This window comes from Amblyraja radiata, chromosome 41, assembly GCF_010909765.2.
Source record: "Amblyraja radiata isolate CabotCenter1 chromosome 41, sAmbRad1.1.pri, whole genome shotgun sequence".
NCBI classification, from domain to species: Eukaryota; Metazoa; Chordata; class Chondrichthyes; order Rajiformes; family Rajidae; genus Amblyraja; species Amblyraja radiata.
In genome coordinates this window covers 15,067,294-15,093,852 of record NC_045996.1, presented here as the reverse complement: position 1 = coordinate 15,093,852, position 26,559 = coordinate 15,067,294, and the positions used below count along the sequence as shown (strand labels likewise).

The 26,559-nt window shown below is 47.1% G+C and overlaps 1 protein-coding gene across 3 annotated transcripts in view; it reads left to right on the top strand.

Annotated features, from left to right (window-relative positions):
- eml2 (EMAP like 2) overlaps window positions 1-26,559 on the top strand; it is a 75,733-nt gene that overhangs the window by 38,127 nt on the left and 11,047 nt on the right. For all 3 annotated transcript variants that reach the window (XM_033014520.1, XM_033014519.1, XM_033014521.1), the window contains 14 exons: window positions 1,296-1,324; window positions 8,106-8,235; window positions 9,733-9,882; window positions 11,761-11,830; window positions 13,042-13,152; window positions 14,684-14,779; window positions 16,563-16,697; window positions 17,974-18,073; window positions 18,388-18,542; window positions 19,947-20,072; window positions 20,543-20,674; window positions 22,671-22,738; window positions 22,992-23,080; window positions 24,081-24,178. In XM_033014520.1, coding sequence (XP_032870411.1) covers window positions 1,296-1,324; window positions 8,106-8,235; window positions 9,733-9,882; window positions 11,761-11,830; window positions 13,042-13,152; window positions 14,684-14,779; window positions 16,563-16,697; window positions 17,974-18,073; window positions 18,388-18,542; window positions 19,947-20,072; window positions 20,543-20,674; window positions 22,671-22,738; window positions 22,992-23,080; window positions 24,081-24,178 — 1,489 coding nt within the window. The remainder of the gene's footprint in view (window positions 1-1,295; window positions 1,325-8,105; window positions 8,236-9,732; window positions 9,883-11,760; window positions 11,831-13,041; window positions 13,153-14,683; window positions 14,780-16,562; window positions 16,698-17,973; window positions 18,074-18,387; window positions 18,543-19,946; window positions 20,073-20,542; window positions 20,675-22,670; window positions 22,739-22,991; window positions 23,081-24,080; window positions 24,179-26,559) is intronic.

Below are 26,559 nucleotides of genomic sequence, written 5' to 3'. Positions count from 1 at the left end.
GACTGTGCAACACAGTTAAATTTAGTTTGAGGAGAAATGAGAAGGGTTTTTTTTTTAATTCCTAATACTGCAGGATGTGGGTTGTGGCTGTGTGTGTGTGTATCTATGTCTGACTGTTGGAGTCTAATCATTGCGAAGATTCTAGTTGTCATTTATAACTCTATTCCAAATCTAGTATTAAAGCGATGTGCTCAAATAAGACATGCCCCAAAAAAAGTTGATTTGCAAGTTGAATCGGTAGTAAGGCAAGCATTTGCAATGCTGGCATTTACTTTGAGAGGACTGGAATAGTTTAAAAAACTGGAATGTAATGCAGGCTTTATAGAACAGTGGTCAGACTGCATTTGGAGTAGCAGGAACAGTTTTGGGCCCCATATTTGAGGAAGGATGTACAGGCATTGGGGAGGGTTTAGAGGAGGTTTATGAAACGAGTGGGTTAACATACGATGAGCGTTTGTTGGCACTGGGACTGTACTCGCTGGAGTTTTAGAAAGATGAGTGGGGATCTCATTGAAAGTTATCGAATAGTAGTGAAAGGTTTGGATAGAATGGATGTGGAGAGGATGTTTCCACTAGTGGGAGGGTCCAGGACTAGAGGCCGCAGCCTCAGCATAAAAGGACGCACCTTTAGAAAGGAGATGAGGAGGAATTTCTTTAATTAGAGGGTGGTGAATCTGTGGAATTCATCGCTACAGAAGCCTGCGGAGGGCAAGTCAATAGATAATTTTAAGGTGGAGCCTAATTCTGGATTAGCAAGGGTGTTGGCTTTTACGGGGAGAAGGCAGGAGAATGAGGTTGAGAGGGAGAGATAGATCAGCCATGATTGAATGACGGAGTAGACTTGATGGGCTGAATGGCCTAATTCTGCTCCTATCATTTATGAACTAAATAGTGCTAGTGTATAGGTGAAGGGTGTGGGCCGAAGGGCCTGTTCAATGCTGTATCGTAAAAACTTAATTACAATAGATCATAATATTCATGCTAGGTCTGTTTTGGAACAATGCTGAGGTCATTCAAGATGAACACAAACTGCTGGAGTAACTCAGCGACTCAGGCAGCATCTCTGCAGAAATGCTGTGTTAATCCAATTCCTGCACACTTCCTCCTTATTTGAGCATTTTTCTAAAATATATGACCAATTTTCCCTTGATGTGTTGTCTCTGCCTCAATGATAATAATTTGCAATTCCTGCTGAAATAGTTTACCTGAAGCATGAAAGTTTGCACAGGTGCACACTGGATATCGGGATGTGTTTTGTCTGGTTGTCTATTAACTGCTCCCTGTTCTTCTTGCAGCAAACCCAAGGAATCTGTCTTCAGTGCAGGTGAGTAACACGCTTACATCTTTACAAGAGCAATGTGATCTGGACCCTCGACTCTCTTCTGTTCTTCAATAAGTTCATAGCTGGTTGGAGTGGAAAATGTCTTGAGTGGTGTTTATAGCCCTCGATTCCCCTGTCCCCCCAAATATCACTTCAGTTTATTGTCACGTGTACCGAGGTACAGTAAAAAGCTAATGGCCCTGTCCCACTGTACAAGTTCACCCAAGACGTGGGACGACAGATGGCACAATGGGCTAAGTGTTCGGCTGGCAACCGGAAGGTAGCTGGTTTGAATCCCGCTTGGAGTGCATACTGTCGTTGTGTCCTTGGGCAAGACACTTCACCCACCTTTGCCTGTGTGTGTGGATGTAATTATGTGAAGCACTTTGGGGTCAATGCAAGTTGACTAAAAATGTGCTATATAAATAAAGAAATTTAATTTAATTTTTAATAAGTGCACTCCCGAGTTTAAAAAAAACAAAAACTCGTGGAAGCATGTAGAATGTACATGGCGGGTACGTTGGAGCTCGGGGACGTCTCTTAGCGGCTCGTAACGCTAACGGCAGGTACTCGGGAAACGCGGTAAGCTCGGGAAGACTCGCAAAGATTTTTCAACATGTTGAAAAATGTCCACGAGAGCCCCGAGTACCTACGAGCGGCCATTACCGTAAATCTCCAAGTTCGAATCAGGGGCAAACTCGGGAGAGCTCTTGAATGAACTCGTACAGTGTGACGGGGCTTTAACTTGCGTGCTAACCAGTCAGCGGAAACACAAACTTGATTACAATCGAGCCTTCCACATGATAAGGGAATTACGTTTAGTGCAAGGTAAAGCCAGCAAAGTCTGATCAAGGATAGTCTGAGGGTCACCAATGAGGTAGATAGTAGTTCAGGACCGCTCTCTGGTTGTGGTAGGATGGTTCAGTTGCCTGATAACAGCTGGGAAGAAACTGTCTCTGAATCTGGAGGTGTGCGTTTGTTTTCACACTTCTGTACCTCTTGCCCGATGGGAGAGGGGAGAAGAGGGATTGGCCGGGGTGAGACTGGTCCTTGATGATGCCGCACTCCCGATCTCACTAGTTCTATGTTATCCCACTTTCACATCCACTCCACACACATTCGAGGCGATTCACAGAGGGACAATTAACCCACGAGCCGGCGAGTTTTTGTGATGGAGGGAACTGGAGCACCCGGAGGAAACGCACGCGGTCACAGGGAGAACGTGCAAACTCCACACAGACAGGACCCGAGATCATGATCGAACCCGAGTCCCTAGTGCTATGCGTCAGCAGCTCTACCAGCTGGTGGCTATTGATCAGAATGTGAGGGGGCATGAAACGGAGACGAGGAAACAATTTTTCACACAGAGAGTGGTGAGTCTGTGGAATTCTCTGCCTCATAGGGCGGTGGAGGCCGGTTCTCTGGATACTTTCAAGAGAGAGCTAGATAGGGCTCTTAAAGATAGCGGAGTCAGGGGATATGGGGAGAAGGCAGGAACGGGGTACTGATTGGGGATGATCAGCCATGATCACATTGAATGGCGGTGCTGGCTCGAAGGGCCGAATGGCCTACTCCTGCACCTATTGTCGATTGAATGTCCGACCAGTGTACAACTGGTGTTTGACGATCATTCTAGTCTCAATGAGGCCACGGCCCCAGTTCCTTGCTGTATGGCTCAGATGAGAAGTAAATATACTTGAAAAAGGATACATTTTGGGGATTGGAGTAGGTAGAACAGCCCTAACTATTTTTTTGAGCAGCTATTACAAGTTCAGTGTGTAGAGTGGTTTTTCTTCCATCGTATGAATATATTTATAAATATTACATTGGATGAACCATTAATGGGTTAGTCGTCAATTGGAAGTCCATTAATAAGTGAAAGGTGCAAACATTAAAGCAAGGTTCTCTGTTCTTCCTGCTGGATGCTCCACCACCCAGATACATTAGCCATTCTCTCGAGACCTCTGCTCAGTCTCCTTTTTGCATCTGTTCCTTTTCCCCCCCACCACCAGAGAAAGATTCCTTTCAGTGTTGAAGCTATTCGGAATTTGAAAAACATCTTACAAAATCCCCCTGTGGCCTCTGGACAGTTTGCTGTCTGCTCTAGTGAGTCTTCAAAGAAAAGACAATTGATTGCAAGTACCACAACTACTGAGTTGCTGCCCTGATTAAACATTTAGGGCCTACTTTACTGCAGATCCTTTGTACATCCAGAACAAGGGGTCACAGTTTAAGGATATCTAGAACAAGGGGTCACAGTTTAAGGATATCCAGAACAAGGGGTCACAGTTTAAGGATATCCAGAACAAGAGGTCACAGTTTAAGGATATCCAGAACAAGGGGTCACAGTTTAAGGATATCCAGAACAAGGGGTCACAGTTTAAGGATATCCAGAACAAGGGGTCACAGTTTAAGGATATCCAGAACAAGGGGTCACAGTTTAAGGATATCCAGAACAAGGGGTCACAGTTTAAGGATATCCAGAACAAGGGGTCACAGTTTAAGGATATCCAGAACAAGTGGTCACAGTTTAAGGATATCCAGAACAAGGGGTCACAGTTTAAGGATATCCAGAACAAGGGGTCACAGTTTAAGGATATCCAGAACAAGGGGTCACAGTTTAAGGATAAGGGGGAAATCTTTTAGGACCGAGATGAGGAAAACATTTTTCACACACATAGTGGTGAATCTGTGGAATTCTCTGCCACAGAAGGTAGTTGAGGCCACAGTTCATTGGCTATATTTAAGAGGGAGTTAGATGTGGCCCTTGTGGCTAAAGGGATCAGGGGGTATGGAGAGAAGGCAGGTACAGGATACTGAGTTGGATGATCAGCCATGATCATATTGAATGGCGGTGCAGGCTCGAAGGGCCGAATGGCCTACTCCTGCACCTATTTTCTATGTTTCTATTATAAGCGGAGTGACAAAGCCTGCGTGGGCACTATCTTTTTTGAGCCGTAGGGACACTCAGTAGGGAACCAAACACAGATAGTCCACCTCTTCCAAAGCCAACAATGGATCATTGTGGGCTCCACATTTCCTGGGTCTTTGGTGCCGGCTTGGATTTGTCCTGTACCTTATCAGACCTACCTTGACTCCCAGCCTGAAGAAGGGTCTCGACCCGAAACGTCATCTGTTCCATTTCTCCAGAGATGTTGCCTGACCCGCTGAGTTACTCCAGCATTTTGTGTCTATCTTCAGTGTAAACCAGCACCTGCATTTCCTTCCCACACAAAGTGTACCAAAGGTAAACACAGAATGCTGGAGAAACTCAGCGAATGCTTGTCAAGAATCTATCTACATCTGCCTCGACATTCTCGACGGCTTCCATTAATCTTTGAGGAACTAAATCTTGCATTTCTCTGAAGAAATAGCTTTCACTTTTTTTCCTGTTATCAATGGGTGATGCCTTATTTTTAAATGTTTAAGAAAGAACTGCAGATGCTGGAAAAATCGAAGGGAGACAAAAATGCTGGAGAAACACAGCGGGTGAGGCAGCATCTATGGAACGAAGGAATAGGAGACGTTTTGGGTCTCGAATTCAATGCAAGATTATAACAATGAAGTCCGATTCAAGGTCTCCAATTAGGTAGATGGGAGGTCATGGCTGCCTTCTAGCTGATGAGAGGACTGTTCAGTTGCCTGACACAGCTGGGAAGAGACTGTCCCTGAATCTGGTGGTGTGCGTTTGTCAATCCTCTGAACCTCTTTGAATGTCAGGTGAAAACTGGAGCACCCGGAGGAAACCCACGTGGTCACGGAGAACATGCAAACTCCACACAGACATTGTGGAGGTCAGGATTGACGCTGGGTCCCCAGCGATGTGCGTGCGACAGATTCCCCAGCTGCGCCACTGTGCCGCAGTTAAAGAAGAAATTTAAATGAAAAATTGAATGAAAAGGTTAGCATCAGAAATGCTGATGACGGAACTCTTGGTTTGTGGTCGAAAGCCCACCTGGATGATTCGTTCCTTATTTGAGGAAGGAAGATTTTTACACTGACCTGGCCTGGCTTGTACGTGACTTCAATCCCAGCTTGTGTGGTTGATGTGAAATTGCTTGATAGAGTGGCTGGAAAATGGCATGCCTCCATGTCCTTGGAATTTGACAATGAATTGGACAGTTAGATAGAGCTCTAGGGGCTAGTGGAATCCAGGGATATGGGGAGAAGGCAGGCACGGGTTATTGATTGGGGACGATCAGCCGTGATCACAATGAATGGCGGTGCTGGCTCGAAGGGCCGAATGGCCTCCTCCTGCACCTAGATTCTATGAATACAAGGCCTTGCTATTGACTAACTGAATCAATAAATAACATTCATCTCCTCCTCCTCCTCCTCTTTGATCTTGTTTATATTGCAACAAAGACATTGATACCATCTCCTGAGCAATAAAACCTGGAAAATCTCCAGTTAATATTCAGGCAGATCGGAAACCTTGCACCTTTTTATTGATTTGACCACACTTGTCGGTAAATAATGTGACAATTGGCTCCACTGTGTATAATAATTATCTACACATTAAGCCTGTCACTGATTATCTTTGAGCGAGCTAGTGGAAATAGGCAGCAAAATGTCACACACACACACACACACACACACACACACACACACACACACGCGCACACGCACACACACACACACACACACACACACACACACACACACACACACACACACACACACGCGCACACACACACACACTCACACACACACACACACACACGCGCACACACACACACACACACACACACACACTCACACTCACACACACACACACACACACACACACACACACACACACACACACACACACACACACACACACACACACACACACACTCACACTCACACATACTAGAAATGCTGCCTCCTGCTTCATCGATGGTAGCACAGTGGTAGAGTTGCTTCCTTACAACGAATGCAACGCCGGAGACCCGGGTTCCATCCCGACCTCTTGTGCTGTCTGTACGGAGTTTGCACGTTCTCCCCATGACCTGCGTGGGTTTTCTCCGAGATCTTCGGTTTCTTCCCACACTCCAAAGACGTGCTTTACAGGTTTGTAGGTTAATTGGCTTGGTGTAAATGTAAATTGTCCCTAGTGTGTGTAGGATAGTGTTAGTGTGCGGGGATCGCTGGTCGGCACGGACCCGGTGGGCCAAAGGGCCTGTTTCCGCGCTGTATCTCTAAACTAAACTAGACTATGTGGCGTTGACCGTGGCAGGCCACCGCTGATTAACACCACAGCTTTGTATCAGTCTCAGAGCAAACACCACAACAGCTGCAGTATACCTGAAACAAATGGCCACAGCCGCTCCCAATCTGCTGAACATCCCCATGCCATACAGTAAACATTGTGTCCATAGAAACATAGAAAACAGGTGTAGGAGTAGGCCATTCGACCCTTAGAGCCAGCACCACCATTCAATAGAATCACGGCTGATCATCCAACTCAGTATCCTGTACCTGCCTTCTCTCCATACCCCCTGTTCGTGCTTTCTCCCCATGTCCCTTGATTCCGTTAGCCCCAAGAGCTCTCTCTTGAAAACATCCAGTGAGTTGGCCTCCACTACCTTCTGTGGCAGAGAATTCCACAGATTCACAGCTCTCAACTCTGTGTTCGTTAACGGTAACTAAATGGAACATGGACTCAAATATTTAGAAGCCAGGTTTTATAGATGCCCAACGTGTAGGAGGTGGTGTATCAATGTGGGGGCAACACATCACCCTTGGTCAATTGGGGCTCCAATCTCCACATTTCTGTTGTGTTCTGTTGTGAAAGGTTGAACAAGTTAGGTCTTTATTCTTTGGAGCGCAGAAGGTTAAGGTGGGACTTGATAGAGGTCTTTAAAATGATGAGAGGGATAGACAGAGTTGACGTGGACAAGCTTTTCCCACCGAGAGTGGGGAAGATTCAAACAAGAGGACATGACTTGAGAATTAAGGGACAGAAGTTTAGGGGTAACATGAGGGGGAACTTCTTTACTCAGAGAGTGGTAGCTGTGTGTGGAATGAGCTTCCAGTGAAGGTGGTGGAGGCAGGTTCGATTTTATCATTTAAAAATAAATTGGATAGGTATGTGGATGGGAAAGGAATGGAGGGTTATGGTCTGAGTGCAGGTAGATGGGACTAGGGGAGAATAAGTGTTCGGCTCGGACTTGTAGGGCCGAGATGGCCTGTTTCCGTGCTGTAATTGTTATATGGTTATATGGTTATGTGTCTTGCAGGCCCAGCGATATCTCCCACTGCATGGTGACCAACACCAAAGCTCGTGGGGGAGGACTACAATCTAGGGTCCTTCTGCTGCCACATATTGGGGGACAAGATATGGCTCAAATGAGGAAAGGGATATCAGGGTGTCGGGGGTTAGGGGAGAAGGCAGGAGAATGGGGTGGAGAGGAAAGATAGATCAGCCATGATTGAATGGGGTGGACAGGGGTGTTTATACTTGGGGTAGACAAAAGTGCTGGAGAAACTCAGCGGGTGCAGCAGCATCTATGGAGCGAAGGAAATAGGCAACGTTTCGGGCCGAAAACCAAAGGAAATAGGCAACGTTTCGGGCCGAAAACCAAAGGAAATAGGCAACGTTTCGGGTCGAAACCCAAAGGGTTTCGGGCCGAAACGTTGCCTATTTCCTTCACTCCATAGATGCTGCTATAGTTGCCTATTTCCCTCACTCCATCGATTTTCCAGCATCTGCAGTTCCTTCTCAAACAACCGTGTTTCTATTTGGGACCCAACTTGGGTCCATGCCTCTCACTTGTGTCTATTGTCCTGTGCCTTGCAGAAGATGGCTACGTGAGGATGTTTCTACGCGGGCGTCCCATCACCATGCACATGCCCCAAGCGCTGATGGGATCCTACAAGCTCCAGGCCACGAGTGAACTACCTGCCCACAAGCTGAAGATGGAATGGGTGTATCCTCTTGAGTCCCATTCACAAACCTTCCCCTCTGCATTTGACCCCATCGGGGGATGATACGTGACTGTCGAGTTATTTCTTATTAACATTATTTTCCCCCCAACCACTGTTTAACCAGGTTTCCTGGATTTAGCAGCAGAGTATAAAAGGCTATTTTATCCTAGAATTAAGAGTCAGTGTATCTAGTTGCCTCTACATGTGAGGGGTACCTCCACTCTTTGCAGACCGACAACACCTGTGGCGCAGGCTTTGTCACTCCGCTTATAATAGAAACATAGAAAATAGGTGCAGGAGTAGAGGCCATTCGGCCCTTCGAGCCTGCACCGCCATTCGATATGATCATGGCTGATCATCCAACTCAGTATCCCATCCCTGCCTTCTCTCCATACCCCCTGATCCCTTTAGCCACAAGGGCCACATCTAACTCCCTCTTAAATATAGACAATGAACCGTGGCCTCAACTACCTTCTGTGGCAGAGAATTCCACAGATTCACCACTCTCTGTGTAAAAAATGTTTTCCTCATCTCGGTCCTAAAAGACTTCCCCCTTATCCTTAAACTGTGACCCCTTGTTCTGGACTTCCCCAACATCGGGAACAATCTTCCTGCATCTAGCCTGTCCAACCCCTTAAGAATTTTGTACGTTTCTATAAGATCCCCCCTCAATCTTCTGAATTCCAGCGAGTACAAGCCGAGTCTATCCAGTCTTTCTTCATATGAAAGTCCTGACATCCCTGGAATCAGTCTGGTGAACCTTCTCTGCACTCCCTCTATGGCAAGAATGTCTTTCCTCAGATTAGGAGACCAAAACTGTACGCAATACTCCAGGTGTGGTCTCACCAAGACCCTGTACAACTGCAGTAGAACCTCCCTGCTCCTATAATCAAATACTTTTGAACAGGTTCCTGGATTTAGCAGCAGAGTGTAAAAGGCTATTTTATCCTAGAAATAATAGCCAGTGTATCTAGTTGCCTCTACATGTGAGGGGTATCTCCATTCTTTGCAGACAGACAACACCTGTGGTCTGGCTTAGAAAGATAGGTGCAGGAGTAGGCCATTCGGCCCTTCGAGCCAGCACCGCCAGGCTGATTATGAGGATGCAGGCACCTTGTGAGACTGACCGCTCATAGATTACCAGTTGAAGTGGGTTTTATATGGTTTATGTACCTATTGGAGAAATTGGTTCCATTATAATGGTCTATTCTATCCGCTTCAGACAGCACCCGTAGTCAGGATCGAACCTGAGACTCTGGCTCTGTGGGGCAGCAACTCTACCACTGCGCCACCGTGCTAGTTAAAGTGTTTGTTGTGGTTTCAGTAAGTGGGCGTTTGCCCTGTGATTAGAAACATAGAAAATAGGTGCAGGAGTAGGCCATTCAGCCCTTCGAGCCGGCACCGTCATTCGATATGATCACGGCTGATCATCCAACGCAGTATCCCGTACCTGCCTTACCGTCTGTCAGTCTTTGTTTGGCCTTAATCAGCCCCTCCAGGTACGGCTACCGTGGGCGTGACTGCCGTTCCAACCTGTATCTCCTGCCGACCGGAGAGATCGTTTACTTCATTGCATCGGTGGTGGTGCTGTACAACGTTGAGGAAGAGCAACAACGTCACTATCTTGGGCATAACGATGATGTGAAATGGTGAGTAGCCCCTCGATCCCTCGGCTGTGTCTTTCACTGTCATACGGCCATAAGGGATAGTAGCAGAATTAGGCCATTCGGCCCATCAAGTCTAGATCCTGACTACTAGTGCTGTCTATACCAAGCTTGTACGTTCTACGTGTGACTGTGTGGGTTTCCTCCAGGCGCTCTGGTTTCCTCCCACATTCCAGGTTCGTAGATCAATTGGCTTCTGTAAATTGTTCCTAGTGTCATGTCATGTGATAGGAGCAGAATTAGGCCATTCGGCCCATCAAGTCTACTCCGCCATTCAATCGTGGCTGATCTATCTCTCCCACCTAACCCCATTCTCCTGCCTTCTCCCCATAACCCCCGACACCCGCACTAATCAAAAATCTATCTATCTGCATTAAAAACATCCACTGACCTGGCCTCCACAGCCTTCTGTGGCAAAGAAGTCCATAGATTCACCACCCTCTGACTAAAGAAATGTAGACTCAAAAAGCTGGAGTCACTCAGCGGGACAGGCAGCATCTCCGGAGAGAAGGAATGGGTGACGTTTCGGGTCGAGACCCTTGTGGCTGAAGGGCCCGTTCCTCTCCTGTGTTACTCAATGTGTAATACTCGGTGGGGAATATTGAGGCTGTTACATAGGACCTGACCCTCGATGTCCAGTGTCCAGCAGGGCCCAAAACCCTGGTATATTCACAGTGGCACATTGGGTAGAGTTGCTGCCTTCCAGCACCAGAGCCCCAGGTTCAATCCTGACTACGGGTGCTGTCTGTACGAGGTTTGTACATTCTCCCTATAACTGCGTGGGTTTCCTTCAGGTGCTCCGGTTTCCTCCCACAATCCAAAGATGTGCAGGTTTGTAGGTTAATTGGCTTCAGTAGATGATAAATTGTCCCTAGTGTGTAGGATAGTGCTAGTGTACGGTGGGATCGCTGGTCAGCATGACCTCAGTGGGCCGAAGGGCCTGTTTCCGCACTATAGTACAGTCTAGAATCAGATTCCTAGTGTCCAGTGTACAGCAGCACCATTCATTGTGGCCCTTCTACAGTTCCTGTACGGAGTTCGAGTGTGTCCCTCAGCGCAAACTCCTGAACCATGGAATGTGCAGGAAAACCATCTACTCCTCAATATTTACAGTCAGAGTGATACAGTGTGGAAACAGGCCCTGCGGCCCAACTTGCCCACACCGGCCAACATGCCCCAGCTACACTAGTCCCACCTGCCTGCGCTTGGTCCATATCCCTCCAAACCTGTCCTATCCATGTACCTGTCTAACTGTTTCTTAAACATTGGGATAGTCCCAGCCTCAACCTCCTCCTCTGGCAGCTCGTTCCATACACCCACCACCCTCTGTGTGAAAAAGTTACCCCTCAGGTTCCTATTAAATCTTTTCCCCTTCACCTTGAACCCATGTCCTCTGGTCCTCGATTCCGCTACTCTGGGCAAGAGACTCAGTGCGTCTATCCTATCTATTCCTCTCATGATTTTGTACACCTCTATAAGATCACCCCTCATCCTCCTGCACTCCAAGGAATAGAGTCCCAGCCTGCTCAACCCCTGGCCCTGGCAACATCCTCGTAAATCTTCTCTATACCCTTTCCAGCCTTAGAAACATAGAAAATAGGTGCAGGAGTAGGCCATTCGGCCCTTCGAGCCAGCACCGCCATTCATTGTGATCATTCTCACCATATCCCTTGACCCCCACTAGCCCCTAGAGCTCTATCTAACTCAATCTAACTATCTATCTACCTTGCCCTGGAAGACCAGCTAGTTTAAGGCATATCAACGTGCGTTGAGTTTTGAGCAGATGCCTTGATCCTGGTTCTATTTTGAAAGTGTAACACGAAGCCAGATATAATGACTCAGCTTCCTCTTCCTGTTTCTCAGCCTCGCGGTTCACCCCGATAGAGTCACCATGGCGACTGGGCAGGTGACAGGAACCACAAAAGATGGAAAGGTACGATGTATAATGTTTATTCAAATTCTCACAATCAGTCAAACGCAGAATTTAAAGTGAAAAAAAAAAAAAATTTGCCTTCTCCCACACCGCTCCCAAAACCACAGATCCCAGTCTGATTTGGTTCTTGGTTTCCTGTAGAAAGAATGGTCAGTAAAAACAAACTGCTGGTCTCGGTGTGGTGAGGCCGGGCAGGAAGGGTGGACAACACACAGTCCGCGGGGTTAAGGGGCTGTCCCACTTCGGATACCTAATCCACGAGTTTGCCCTCGACTCGTACTCGCAGCATGGTCGACATGAGGTCTTTGTAACTCTCCATCATGCTCGAGAGTGGTCTCCGCGTACTCGAGGCCTCAGCTAGGTTGCGGCGTATTTATTCAACATGTTAAAAATGCCCGCGAGTAAAAAAAGGTCGCCATGGAAAAAAATCGATACTTTTTTTACTCGTAGGTTTAGTCGTAGTAGGTCGGCATGTTAGTCGTAGGTAATCGAGGATAGTCGAAGGTAGTCTTAGATAGTCTTCATCATAGTCGAAGGGAGGTCGAAGGAGGTCGTCTTCGCTCTCCACTATTCGGTGTCCAATTTTCCCGGAGTTAGCCGTAGCTAGTTGAAGCTGGTCTTCAACATAGTTGAAGGAGGTCTTCAACATGTCATTTTTTAAAAACTTTTCTAAACTCGCCAATTAGGTTGCCTATGTGGGACAGCCCCTTTAGTTGAGCTTTCTTTCCTGTGGAAGGTTAATTAAATCATGAGGGGAATAGATGGTGTAATCTTAGTTCATTGTAGTTTATTAGACAGAATTACTGTTACAATTAGATAGATAGATAGATAGATAAATACTTTATTAATCCCCTTATTCAGGGGAAATTCTGATGTCCTTGCAGCACACTAGTAAAAATACAACACAGTATTCATAAAGAAATTCAACATCAAAACATCCCCCCACAGTGATTCCCACTGTGGGGGAAGGCACAAAGTCCACAAAGTCCAAATTAGTAGTTATATAATAACAATAGTATCATTGTTGGTAGACGAAAATGCTGGAGAAACTCAGCGGGTGAGGCAGCATCTATGGAGCGAAGGAATAGGTGACGTTTTGGGTGGAGACTCTGTTACTCCAGTATTTTGTGTCTATCCACTGAGCGCATGTGTTCTTCTCCTGTATACTGTCCACGGTTTAAAGAATGTTTTTTTCTTTCCACTTCTCTCAGCAACTCCCGCCGCATGTGCGAGTCTGGGATTCCGTCAGCCTCAACACTTTGCACGTGATTGGATCTGGGTTCTTTGACCGAGGCATTTCGTGCGTTTCCTTCTCCAAATCGGTGAGTTCTTTATTTTTCGTTCAAGTTTGCCGACTGGAACAATGTACGAGGACTTTGTCAAAAACGTAGGAGCTGCAGATGCTGGTTTACCTAGAGCAGATACAAAATATTGGAATAGCTCAACGGGTCAGGCAGCATCCCAGGAGAACGTGGATAGGTGACGTTTCAGGTTGGGACCCTCCTTTAGACAGGCAGTCTAATGAAGGGTCCAGGTGTGAAGTGTCACCTATCCACATTCTTCAAAGATGTTGCCTGACCCGCTGAGTTACTCCAGCACTCTGTGAAACATCACCTATCTATGTTCTCCACAGATGCTGCCTGACCCGCTGAGTTACTCCAGCTCTCTGTGAAACGTCACCTATCCATGTTCTCCACAGATGCTGCCTGACCCGCTGAGTTATGGTGCAGCAGCATCTATGGAGCTAAGGAAATAGGCAACGTTTCGGGCCGAAATCCTTCTGGAAATAGGCAAAGTTTCGGGCCGAAACCCTTACGGGTTTTGGCCCGAAACGTTGCCTATTTCCTTAGCTCCATAGATGCTGCCTGACCCGCTGAGTTACTCCAGCACTCTGTGAAACGTCACCTATCCATGTTCTCCACAGATGCTGCCTGACCCGCTGAGTTACTCCAGCACTCTGTGAAACGTCACCTACCCATGTTCTCCACAGATGCTGCCTGACCAGCTGAGTTATGGTGCAGCAGCATCTATGGAGCAAAGGAAATAGGCAACGTTTCGGGCCGAAATCCTTCTGGAAATAGGCAACGTTTCGGGCCGAAACCCTTACGGGTTTTGGCCCGAAACGTTGCCTATTTCCTTAGCTCCACAGATGCTGCCTGACCCGCTGAGTTACTCCAGCACTCTGTGAAACGTCACCTATCCATGTTCTCCACAGATGCTGCCTGACCCGCTGAGTTACTCCAGCACTCTGTGAAACGTCACCTATCCATGTTCTCCACAGATGCTGCCTGACCCGCTGAGTTACTCCAGCACTCTGTGAAACGTCACCTATCCATGTTCTCCACAGATGCTGCCTGACCCGTTGAGTTACTCCAGCACTCTGTGAAACGTCACCTATCCATGTTCTCCACAGATGTTGCTTGACCCGTTGAGCCACTTTTCGTTTAGTTTAGAGACACAGCGCGGATACAGGCCCTTCAGCCCACTGAGTCCATGCCAACCAGCGATCCCCGCACATTAACACTATCCCACACCCACCAGGGACAATTGTTATATTTAACCAAGCTACGTAACCGACAAACCTGTACGTCTTTGGAGTGTGGGAGGAAACGGAAGATCTCGGAGAAAACCCGCGCAGGTCACGGGGAGAACGTACAAACTCCACCATGGTTTCCATTCTTCCTATTGTAAATACATTGAACTGACTTCTAAATATTTTAAGCATTCAGTGCTGGACCGCTGGTAAATGGGGATGGACATTAGCTGGTGGCTGGAAGCAGTGGATGAATGATTAATGCACTAAGAATATGTTTGGTGAGCCTTGCACTCACATGATGCTTGTTCATTTCACAGAATGGGGGATCGCATCTGTGTGCCGTGGATGACTCCAACGAACACGTCCTCTCTGTGTGGGACTGGCAGAAAGAGGCAAAGCTGGCAGAGGTCAAGGTGAGACGGGCACTCACCATGTTATATTCAATTATAGAAACATAGAAAATAGGTGCAGGAGGAGGCCATTCGGCCCTTCGAGCCAGCACCGCCATTCATTGTGATCATGGCTGATCGTCCCCTATCAATAACCCGTGCCTGCCTTCTCCTCGTATCCCTTTGCGCCCCACCCAAGGTTTCTGTGCAGTTCCCGGAGGTTTTTGTCAGTCTCCCTACCTGCTTCCACTACCTGCAACCTCCGGCAACCACCTGCGACCTCCGGGAACCGCACGGAAACCTTGGGTGGGGCGCAAAGTCTCCAGAGGTTTCCGTTCAGGTTTCCTAAGTGGGACAGGGGCATAATAAGGGGTTGTAACATCCAGTCCTACTAATCGGTCAGACGAAGTTTGCCTTCTGGTGTAGATTGTTGAGCAGACTGAATGGAATTTGTACGTTGAGTTCTAACCCCTGCAGAGTCGCACACTACGCTGGTACACAGAGTCGCACACTACGCTGGTACACAGAGTTGCACACCACGCTGGTACACAAGAAACCTGTCGGTGCTGAATTATTTGGTTTGCTAAGTTCCACTTGACCGCCCGAGGCGAACTTGTTGCTAACCAGCCAACGGCATACACTCCGTGAGAATAAATAATGGAATGTATTGGAACTTGCTGAATAACCAAATGATTAATATCTTATTTGCCTAAAGGCAAAGCTTACCGAACACAATGGAAACAGAGTGCGCATAAATCAATGTGTGGCAATCATGAGAGATGACTGGTTTTATACGCAACCTGCTCTGTAGAATATACCATGTGAAAACTTAGTGTGATGTTAGGAAGGAATTGAACACTGCTCGACTTTTGCCCGAATAAGTTCATAAGTTAGAGGAGTCATTCGGCCCATTAAGTCTACTCCGCCATCCAATACATGGCTGGGGTGGGAGATTGCAACCTTCACTTGGGGACGCCAGGATTGGGAATTACTCCAGTAGACTGAGCGGGTGGGCAGACTGGACTTTGGAAATGGCACTAAAATATGGTGGCGCTAACTAGTGTGAATATGTAACAAAATTAATCAGTGTACCGTGGGTTGCACATGTGACAAATGGGCCCCCCTTGGACCATTGTAGCGAACATCTAGATTCCTGGTTAGCATTGATTCAGGGGGTATGGGGACATTTTGTTGGTTCACATGCTTGATCAATGATGTTTTATCATTCTGTCTGAAGGTTTCGGCCAGAAACGTCGCCTATTTCCTTCGCTCCATAGATGCTTAAGGATAAGGGGGAAATCCTTTAAAACCGAGATGAGAAGAACTTTTTTCACACAGAGAATGGTGAATCTCTGGAACTCTCTGCCACAGAGGGTAGTCGAGGCCACAGTTCATTGGCTATATTTAAGAGGGAGTTAGATGTGGCCCTTGTGGCTAAGGGGATCAGAGGGTATGGAGAGAAAGCAGGTATGGGATACTGAGTTGGATGATCAGCCATGATCATATTGAATGGCAGTGCAGGCTCGAAGGGCCGAATGGCCTCTACTCCTGCACCTAATTTCTATGTTTCTATGCTGCTGCACCCGCTGAGTTTCTCCAGCATTTGTTATACCTACATTAATGTTTTATTATTATTAATGTTTAGTGTTTTCTGAGTCATTCGTAACTGTCACTGTATGTCATGTTGTTACTTGTGGGCGGAGCACCAAGGCAAATTCCTTGTATGTGAATACTAGGCCAATAAACTTACTTTAGTTCCAGTATTGAGGCCTCTGTCTGAACCTACTTTGTTTTTCCCATGTTGCAGTGTTCCAATGAGTCCGTGCTGGCTGTCAACTTCCACCCGACCGAAGCCAATCTCATTGTTACTTGTGGGAAATCCCATATTTTCTTTTGGACGATGGAAGGCAACACTCTGTCCAAGAGGCAGGGCATTTATGAGGTGAGGTTGAAAAAGCTACTTTTCTTAACAACTAAACCAGGTTCGCTTCTTAATAAACAGATACCACACAAACTGTTTGGTAGACCAGTTCAAAACTTTACTTAACATCGGCCGATGGAAGGGAGCGAGAATTCCAGTCAAGTGACCAATACAGACACTTGACCGTCCTCCGTCCACTTCTCTGAACAACAGAATTACATTGCATTAAATAGGGTTTTTTTGTCCCCTTAGCACATTCCACAGACATTTGTCATGGTCAGAGGTACAGGAAAAGGTTTCCACAGAATGCATCACATTAAAGGCATTTTGTTTACATAGTACAAGATAACATTGGTCATTTGGTTTACGACATTTTATCTTTCTACTTCCCTGCTTCCTCTCTGTCACTTGGTCCTTCATAAACATTGGTCATTTGGTTTATGCCATCTTACTCCAAAGAGATGACTCTAGCTGTTTTCTCTCTTCCTTTCTCTGTCACCTCTTCCCCCATAACATTGGCCATTTGGTTTATGACATCTTACTTCAAAGAGATCTCTCTAGCTTCTCCTCTCTGCTTGTCACTTGGGAGACAATGTTATAGGATTTATTATCTCACACACCGCAACCTGAGGCAAGCCTAATTTGACAATAAATATAAGCTGTAAGCTAGCCCAGAAGCCAATTTAATATCTTCTTATATTTTTAACTAAAATTCGGCTTCATCAAGGTCAGTGGTTCTACACATCTTGAGTGGGGCCGAGGGGGCGATGATAGAGAAGGTCTCTTGATTGGATTGGATGGATCCAACTGAAGCTACTCGGAGTCAAAGTGTCACACTGTGTGGAAACGGGCCCTTCGGCCCAACTTGCCCATGCTGACCAACGTGACCCACCTTTTGTCCCCCTATCGCTGTCCTTTCCATGAATCTGGCAAAAAGCCCCTGTCCCACGATGCAAGTTTACCCAAGAGCTCTCCCGAGTTTCAAAATAAAAATCAAACTCGTGGTACTTCATCACCAGTATTTATTATACTCTTGGACATTTTTCACACTGTTGAAAAAAACTTCACGAGTTTACCGCGTTCCCCAGGTACCTGCCGTTAGCGTTACGAGCCGCTACGTGACATCCCCGAGCTCCGACGTACCCGCTACGTACTTACCATGAGTTTGATTTTTTTTTTTTTTAAACTCGGGCGAGATGAACTGTATGTGTTTGCTCTTTGCCAGAGCCTCCGTTAGCCAAATAGCCTGCAAGACGTTATAATTTAAACCTGTGTGTTTTTAAAAATTGTTTCTCAGAAACAAGAAAAGCCCAAGTACGTTCTGTGTTTGGCTTTCTCCGAGAATGGGGACGTGATCACGGGCGATTCCAGCGGAAACCTGGTTATCTGGGGGAAAGGTGAGGACATTCCTGCCACTTTATTAATATCCAGGACCCACTTCCCCATTCTCAACTTGCCGAATGCATCAACGTTCAACGATAGACTAAGTCTGATGAAGAGTCTCGACCCGAAACATCGCCAATTCCTTCTCTCCGTAGATGCTGCCTGACCCGCTGAGTTTCTCCAGCATTTTTGTCGACCTTAGATTTTTTCCAGCATCTGGACTTTGGTGTTTTCTCTAGATATCATTCGGTCACAGTTTTGTTTACATCACGTTGTGTAACTTCTCAGCTACTTGGTTCCAATCTCATCTCGGTACGTCTTTGTACAGGGACAAACCGGATCAGCTCTGCTGTGCAGGGGGCTCACGATGGAGGTGTATTCAGTCTCTGCGTACTGAACGATGGGACCCTGGTGTCGGGAGGAGGGAAGGATCGGAAGGTCATCCTCTGGGACAGGCACTACCACAAGGTTCAGGAGACCGAGGTGAATAGCAAGTTCCGTGGAAGAATTACAAATCCCCAAGGAACCACAGATGCTGCAATCTTGCCAAGTGTTGTAACTGGTGGAGCTGCTGCCACACAGGGTCCCATGTTTGGTCCTGACCTCGGGTGCTGTCTATGTGGAGTTTACACGCTCTCCCTGTGACCCTGTGGGTTTCATCACACAACCCCAAAGCGTGCGGCTTTGTAGGTCAAGTTTGTTTGTAAATTGCCCCAAGTGTGTAGGGGGGAGTGGATGCTTAAATGGGACCTACAGTAGGTGAGCGAATGATCAGCAGGGACACGATGGGCTGAAGGGCCTTTTTCCAATGCTGCATCTCCCAATTAATCTCTATCCTATAAAGGCTCTCTGGAGGGATTGCCCAGGAAGTTGCCCCTTGACCCTGGCAATGGGCATTGTGCCAGCAGGGGTTATAAAGGGAACTAGGAGAAGATCCCAGCTGGGAGCCAAGTTCCTGCCATTTCACCGAACATTTGCCCTCAGTCCTCCCAAGACCGACTGGATCTCCCATTTTAATTCCCCTTCCCATTCCCAAACTGACCTTCCTGTCCTGGGCCTCCTCCACTGTCAGAGTGAGGCCAAACGCTAACTGGAGGAACAGCCCCTCGTGTTTCGCTTGGGTAGCTAACACTCCAGCGGCATGATCATTGAATTCTCCAATTTTAGGAGTCACGGTGGCGGTAGAGTTACTGCCTCACAGCGCCAGAGACCCTGGTTCGATCCTGACCACGGGTGCTGTCTGTACGGAGTTTGCACGTTCTCCCCGTGACCTGCGTGGGTTTTCTTTGAGATCTTCGGTTTCCTCCCACACTCCAAAGACGTACAGGTTTGTAGGTTAATTGGCTTGGTATAAAAACAAATGTTAAAAAATTGTGTGTAGGATAGTGTTAGTGTGCGGGGATCGCTGGTCGGCGCGGACTAGTTGGGCCGAAGGGCCTATTCCGTGCTGTATCTCAAGTTCAAAGCCTCCCTCTCTCTATCTTCTACTCGTAAACCCTAGCGAGGTCAACCCTTTGAATCACTTCCCTCTGGAAGGCAACTCCGGATTGTCAAAGCTGCCACAGCCGGACATAAAAACTGTTTTTATCCACAAGCAGTAACTCTACTCAACAGCCAAAAATCTGTAGCCTCCCTTTGATCTGGTATTTTGTTGGTTCACTTGCTTGATCAATGGTGTTTTATCATTAATGTTTTATTATTATTAATGTTTGGTGTTTTCTGAGTCACTCGAACTGTCACTGTTTGTCATGTTGTCACTTGTGGGCGGAGCACCAAGGCAAATTCCTTGTATGTGAATACTTGGCCAATGAACCTACTTAACTTACTTACCTAAATCTTGCGGCAGAATTGTTTGCTTGTTTGACTTTTCCTGTGGTAATATCGCAGGTCCCGGAAGCCTTTGGGCCAGTCCGAACGATCGCAGAAGGGAAAAATGATGGCCTGTTCATCGGAACGACACGGAACTGCATTCTCCAAGGCACCTTGAGTGGAGGATACTGCCCCATTGTACAGGTACTGCAACCCACACCTCCGTTCTGCACAGGTACCCTGCAATCCCGTGCTACCCGCTCCATGGCCGACTAAACCGTCTACCCCACCTGGTTCGCCAGGTGAGGAGGGGGGGCTGTGGACCCCCAGCAGGACCAAAGACAAGATTTGTCAAATGTTGATACTAAGAGGAGATGATTTGAGAATTAAGGGATAAAAGTTTAGGGGTAACATGAGGTGGAACTTCTTTACTCCGAGAGTGGTAGCTGTGTGGAATGAGCTTCCAATGGAAGTGGTGGAGGCAGGTTCGATTTTATCATTTAAAAATAAATTGGATAGGTCTATGGACGGGAAAGGAATGGAGGGTTATGGTCTGAGTGCAGGTAGATGGGACTAGGGGGGGAATAAGTGTTCGGCACGGACTAGAAGGGCCGAGATGGCCTGTTTCCGTGCTGTAATTGTTATATGGTTATATGGCTAACTGTATGTTACAGGGTCATACGGACGAACTGTGGGGATTGGCGGCTCACCCGAGCGAGGACAGGTTTGTGACATGTGGACACGACAAGCTCGTCCACTACTGGGATCCGTCCTCACACCAGCCCGTTTGGACCAAGTGCCTGGACGTAAGTTGCCGGCAAAAAAATCTCATCTCTGCAAATTTAAAAGCATTTAGCTGCTCGTTAAGGGCCTGTCCCACTTACGGGATTTTTTTTTCTGCACCCGTCATAGTCGCAGCAGGTCTCCGAACATTTTCAACATGTTGAAAATCCAGCGGCGACCCGAACAAGGTACGACTCTTTGGGCGACTACTCACGACCATACAGGCTTCACCCCGCGACATGTCGCCCGTACGGTCGTGAGTCGTCTCCTCAGTCGCCCAAAGAGTCGTAGCGTCTTTCTGGTCACCGCTGGATTTTCAACATGTTGAAAATGTTCGGCGACCTATGACGGGTGCCGGCAGTCGCCTGTAAAGGTTGCGTAAGTGGGACAGGCCCTTAACACTAATAGCCCTGTCCCACGGTACGAGTTCATTCCAAGAGCTCTCCCGAGTTTGCCCTGATTCGAACTCGGAGATTTACGGTAATAATGGATGGGATTTATATAGCGCCTTTCTAATACTCAAGGCGCTTTACATCGCATTATTCATTCACTCCTCAGTCACACTCGGTGGTGGTAAGCTACTTCTGTTGCCACAGCTGCCCTGGGGCAGACTGATGGAAGCGTGGCTGCCAATCTGCGCCTACGGCCCCTCCGACCACCACCAATCACTCACACACATTCACACACATTCACACACAGGCAAAGGTGGGTGAAGTGTCTTGCCCAAGGACACAACGACAGTATGCACTCCAAGCGGGATTCGAACCGGCTACCTTCCGGTTGCCAGCCGAACACTTAACCCATTGCGTCATCTGTCGTCCTCGTCGGTACTCGGGGCTCTCGTGGACATTTTTTATCGTGTTGAAAAATCTTCACCAGTCTTCCCGTGCTTACCTGCCGTTAGCGAGTCTTCCCGAGTACCTGTCGTTAGCGTTACGAGACGTCCCCGAGCTCCGACGTACCCGCTACGTTCATTCTCCGTGCTTACCACGAGTTTGATTTTTTTTGAAACTCGGGAGAGCTCTTGGAATGAACTCGTACCGTGGGACAGGGCCATTAGTGACGTCCTTAAGCTTTGTCGGAGTCTGAGAGAGATGCAGCATGGATATAGGACCAGCAACAATATTAAACTAGAGAGAATAGACTCCTTGGTTGATACTTTATTGTCACATGTCACTTGGAGCAGTGAGACTTTATTTGCATACAATACACGAGTATGCAAGAGTGTCCACGTAGGCGCTGACAAAATTAGAAGTGTATTCTACATAAACCCTCTTTGTTGTGACAACAACTGGAATAGCCGAGCTTGGGTTCGAACCAGCGGCTCGTGGGTTATGCACCAGCTTTATTTCAGACTTCCAGCATCTGCGGGGTTTACTTTACCCAAGAAGTGTTTCGATTCTTTGAAAGAAAAAGGGCTAAATATATCACCCATTCCTTCTCTCCAGAGATGCTGCCTGTCCCGCTGAGTTACTCCAGCTTTTTGTGTCAATCTTCGGTTTAAACCAGCATCTGCAGTTCCTTCCCACACACTGATTCTAACATATTTGCTTTTCATGAGATTATACCTTAAGTAAGTAAGTAAGTAAATTGTATTTATATAGCTCGTTTATGTTTTATTATTATGAATGTTTAGTGTTTTCTGAGTCATTTGTGACTCTCACTGTATGTCATGTTGTTACTTGTGGGCGGAGCACCAAGGCAAATTCCTTGTATGTGAATACTTGGCCAATAAACTTACTTACTTACTTAAATCAACTCGCGTTGAAACCAAAGTGGTTTCCATAGAAGAGAAAATTAGGTTTCTGCACATCCATAGAAATTTTTTTTAAAAGAAGAGGGGGGGAAAAAAATGATAGAATCGATAGCTTTTTTTTTCCCCCCCCTCTCTTTTAATTTTTTTTTCTATGGATGTACAGAAACCTAATTTTTCTAATCATTCTATCATTTTTTGTGGGGTGGGTGGGGAGAGGGAGAGGGAGTTTACAATTTCTGTTTTCCTATTGTCTATTTTGACAGGATCCGAGCCAGTCGGTTGGTATTCATCCCAGTGGGTCGGTTATAGCCGTTGGGTTGCAGACTGCAAGGTAAGGCTAAACAGAGGCTGCTGCTCACTGGCAGTGTCGGCAAATAGATCAATAACCGCGGTGATTTCATGCCGGGGGTGGTGGTGGTGGTGGTGGTAACAGATATGGTAGTGGTGTGTACGAGGCACATTTTTATACAGGGGTTCCCGTACTAATCAAGAATCTATCTATCTCTGTAAGCAGCTTGTCGGAAAAAGGTGCATTGCCACCTTGCTCCCTCTGGTGAAAAACTGACATCTCTTTTCTGTCGCAGGTGGATGGTTTTCGATGTCGAGACGAAGGACCTTGTCACCGTTCACACCGACGGAAACGAGAAGTTCTCGGTGATGCGCTATTCGCCAGGTACGTGCTGGAGTAACTCAGCGGGTCAGGCAGCATCTGTGGAGAACATGGATAGATGACGTTTCACAGAATGCTGGAGTAACTCAGCGGGTCAGGCAGCATCTGTGGAGAACATGGATATGTGACGTTTCACAGAGTGCTGGAGTAACTCAGTGGGTGCAGCAGCATCTATGGAGCTAAGGAAATAGGCAACGTTTCGGGCCGAAACCCTTCCGGGTTTCAGCCCGAAACGTTGCCTATTTCCAGAAGGGTTTCGGCCCGAAACGTTGCCTATTTCCTTAGCTCCACAGATGCTGCTGCACCATAACTCAGCAGGTCAGGCAGCATCTGTGGAGAGCATGGATAGGTGACGTTTCACAGAGTGCTGGAGTAACTCAGCGGGTCAGGCAGCATCTGTGGAGAACATGGATAGGTGACGTTTCACAGAGTGCTGGAGTAACTCAGCGGGTCAGGCAGCATCTGTGGAGAACATGGATAGGTGACGTTTCACAGAGTGCTGGAGTAACTCAGCGGGTCAGGCAGCATCTGTGGAGAACATGGATAGGTGACGTTTCACAGAGTGCTGGAGTAACTCAGCGGGTCAGGCAGCATCTGTGGAGAACATGGATAGGTGACGTTTCACAGAGTGCTGGAGTAACTCAGCGGGTCAGGCAGCATCTGTGGAGAACATGGATAGGTGACGTTTCACAGAGTGCTGGAGTAACTCAGCGGGTCAGGCAGCATCTGTGGAGAACATGGATAGGTGACGTTTCACAGAGTGCTGGAGTAACTCAGCGGGTCAGGCAGCATCTGTGGAGAACATGGATAGGTGACGTTTCACAGAGTGCTGGAGTAACTCAGCGGGTCAGGATATTAACGAGGATATAACCGTGTAATTGCAGCCCGTTTGAAATGAATTGTAAAGTCCAGTCCGTGAAATGCCATAACGTTGTCAATCATTAGTTATTGATCATTTATCACTCCACAAAGATCCTAATTGATTTTCCGTTCTTCCTGATAGATGGTAATTTCCTGGCCATTGGATCACATGACAACTACGTTTACATCTACGGTGTGGCAGAGAACGGCAGGAAGTACAGCCGTGTGGGGAGATGCTCAGTAAGTGAGGCCTGAACAACTCCCAAAGTTGTTCTCTCATTTCCAGTACAGTGTGAACGTTGATTTCTCTCATTTCATTCCCATCCTGGTCGCCCTGCCAGTTAGAAACATAGAAAATAGGTGCAGGAGGAGGCCATTCAGCCCTTCGAGCCAGCACCGCCTTTCAATATGATCATGGCTGATCGTCCCCTATCAATAACCTGTGCCTGTCTTCTCCCCATATCCCTTGCCTCCACTAGCCCCTAGAGCTCTATCTAACTCTCTCTTAAATCCATCCAGTGACTTGGCCTCCACTGCCCTCTGTGGCAGGGAATTCCACAAATTCGCAACTCTCTGGGTGAAAAAGTTTTTTCTCACCTCAGTCTTAAATGGCCTCCCGTTTATTCTAAGACTGTGTGGCCCCTGGTTCTGGACTCGCCCAACATTGGGAACATTTTTCCTGCATCTAGCTTGTCCAGTCCTTTTATAATTTTATATGTCTCTATAAGATGCCCCCTCATCCTTCTAAACTCCAGTGAATACAAACAGTTCCACTGTTTGCCTCCATACCCCCCCCCCCATCCCCCCCCAGCCAACAATGGACCATTGTGGGCTCCACCTTTCCTTGATCCTTTCCATGTCTCTGATTGTTCTGAATCTTCTCATATCTCCAGTTTCCCCCCCCCCCCATTTAATTCTCAAGAAGAAGCGTTTTAACCCGAAATGTCGCCTATTCCTTTTCTCCAGAGATGCTGCCTGAGCTGCTGAGTTACTCCAGCACTCTGTGTCTATCTTTGGTGTAAACCAGCATCTGCAGGACTTTGTATTCTACACTAATTTATGTTGACATTATGTACAGCATGGACATTGTGGGCCGAAGGGCCTGCTCTTGTGCTGTACTGTTCTGTGTTTGAAAAAGGACCCCAATTAGTTTAAATGAAGCATTGAACGAGTAAGTGTGCATAGGAATCGTTACTGCTCTGTGCACGCCATACGCAAGATGAAGCAGAATACAGTTCTGCCGATCACTGAGATTGTTTGAGTATTTAACAGTAGATTATCAGTTTTATTGTAACATTTCTCTCCTGACTTTAAAAAAAAAAATCTGCAGTACATCCTGATACCTTCTGCTATGAGCGTAATTTTCTCCGAGATCTTCGGTTTCCTCCCACACAGTGTCTTGTAGGTTAATTTACTAGGTATAAATGTAGAAATTGTCCGTGCGTGCGTGTGTGCGTGTGTGCGTGCGTGCGTGTGTGCGCGTGCGTGCGTGCGTGTGTATCGCTGGTCAGCGCGGACTTGGTTGGGCAGAAGGTCCTGTTTCCGCACTGTATCTCTAAACTAAAACTAAATGACACAACTAGCAAATCAAGCATGAATTCGATTTAAAAACCTGCAGTAGTTTAGCGGGGATTTTATTTCCGCACATGAGCAGCGATTGTTGGCATGAGTCGGCAAGTGGTGAGGAAGCGAAAACCATCAAAGAATGGTTTTCATTCACAAAGTTTTGCCTTAAATTATTCCTTGACATATTTAAGAAAGCAAAGTCTATAGGCAGTTGCAGTTTGGCAAATGCAATAAAAATATACTTCAAGCCAACGAGTGTGAGTAATTGTGTAGGAAGGAACTGCAGATGCTGGTTTAGACCAAAGATAGACACAAAAAGGTGGGACGGGCAGCACCTCTGGAGAGAAGGAATGGGTGACGTTTTGGGTCGAGACCCTTCTTCAGACTGAAGAAGTTCTGAAGGTCGGAGATTCAGATTCAGATTCAGATTCAAACGTTATTGTCATTGTGCAGTGTACAGTACAGAGACAACAAAAAGCAGTTAGCATCTCCCTAATAATAATAATAATGGATGGGATTTATATAGCGCCTTTCTAATACTCAAGGCGCTTTACATCGCATTATTCATTCACTCCTCAGTCACACTCGGTGGTGGTAAGCTACTTCTGTAGCCACAGCTGCCCTGGGGCAGACTGACGGAAGCGTGGCTGCCAATCTGCGCCTACGGCCCCTCCGACCACCACCAATCACTCACACACATTCACACACAGGCAAAGGTGGGTGAAGTGTCTTGCCCAAGGACACAACGACAGTATGCACTCCAAGCGGGATTCGAACCGGCCACCTTCCGGTCGCCAGCCGAACACTTAGCCCATTGTGCCATCTGTCGTCCCTAGAGGAGCGACATAGAATATGAGCAATAAATAAATATATTTACATGCATACAGCCATAGTAGTGGTGGGAGGAGTGTCGGGGGGGGGGGGGTGATTGGCAATCACCGAGGTACAGTGTTGAGTAATGTAATGGCCGCAGGGAAGAAGCTGTTCCTGGACCAGCTGGTCCTGCAACGGAGCAGGAAGGGTCTCGACCTGAAACGTCACCCATTCCTTCTCTC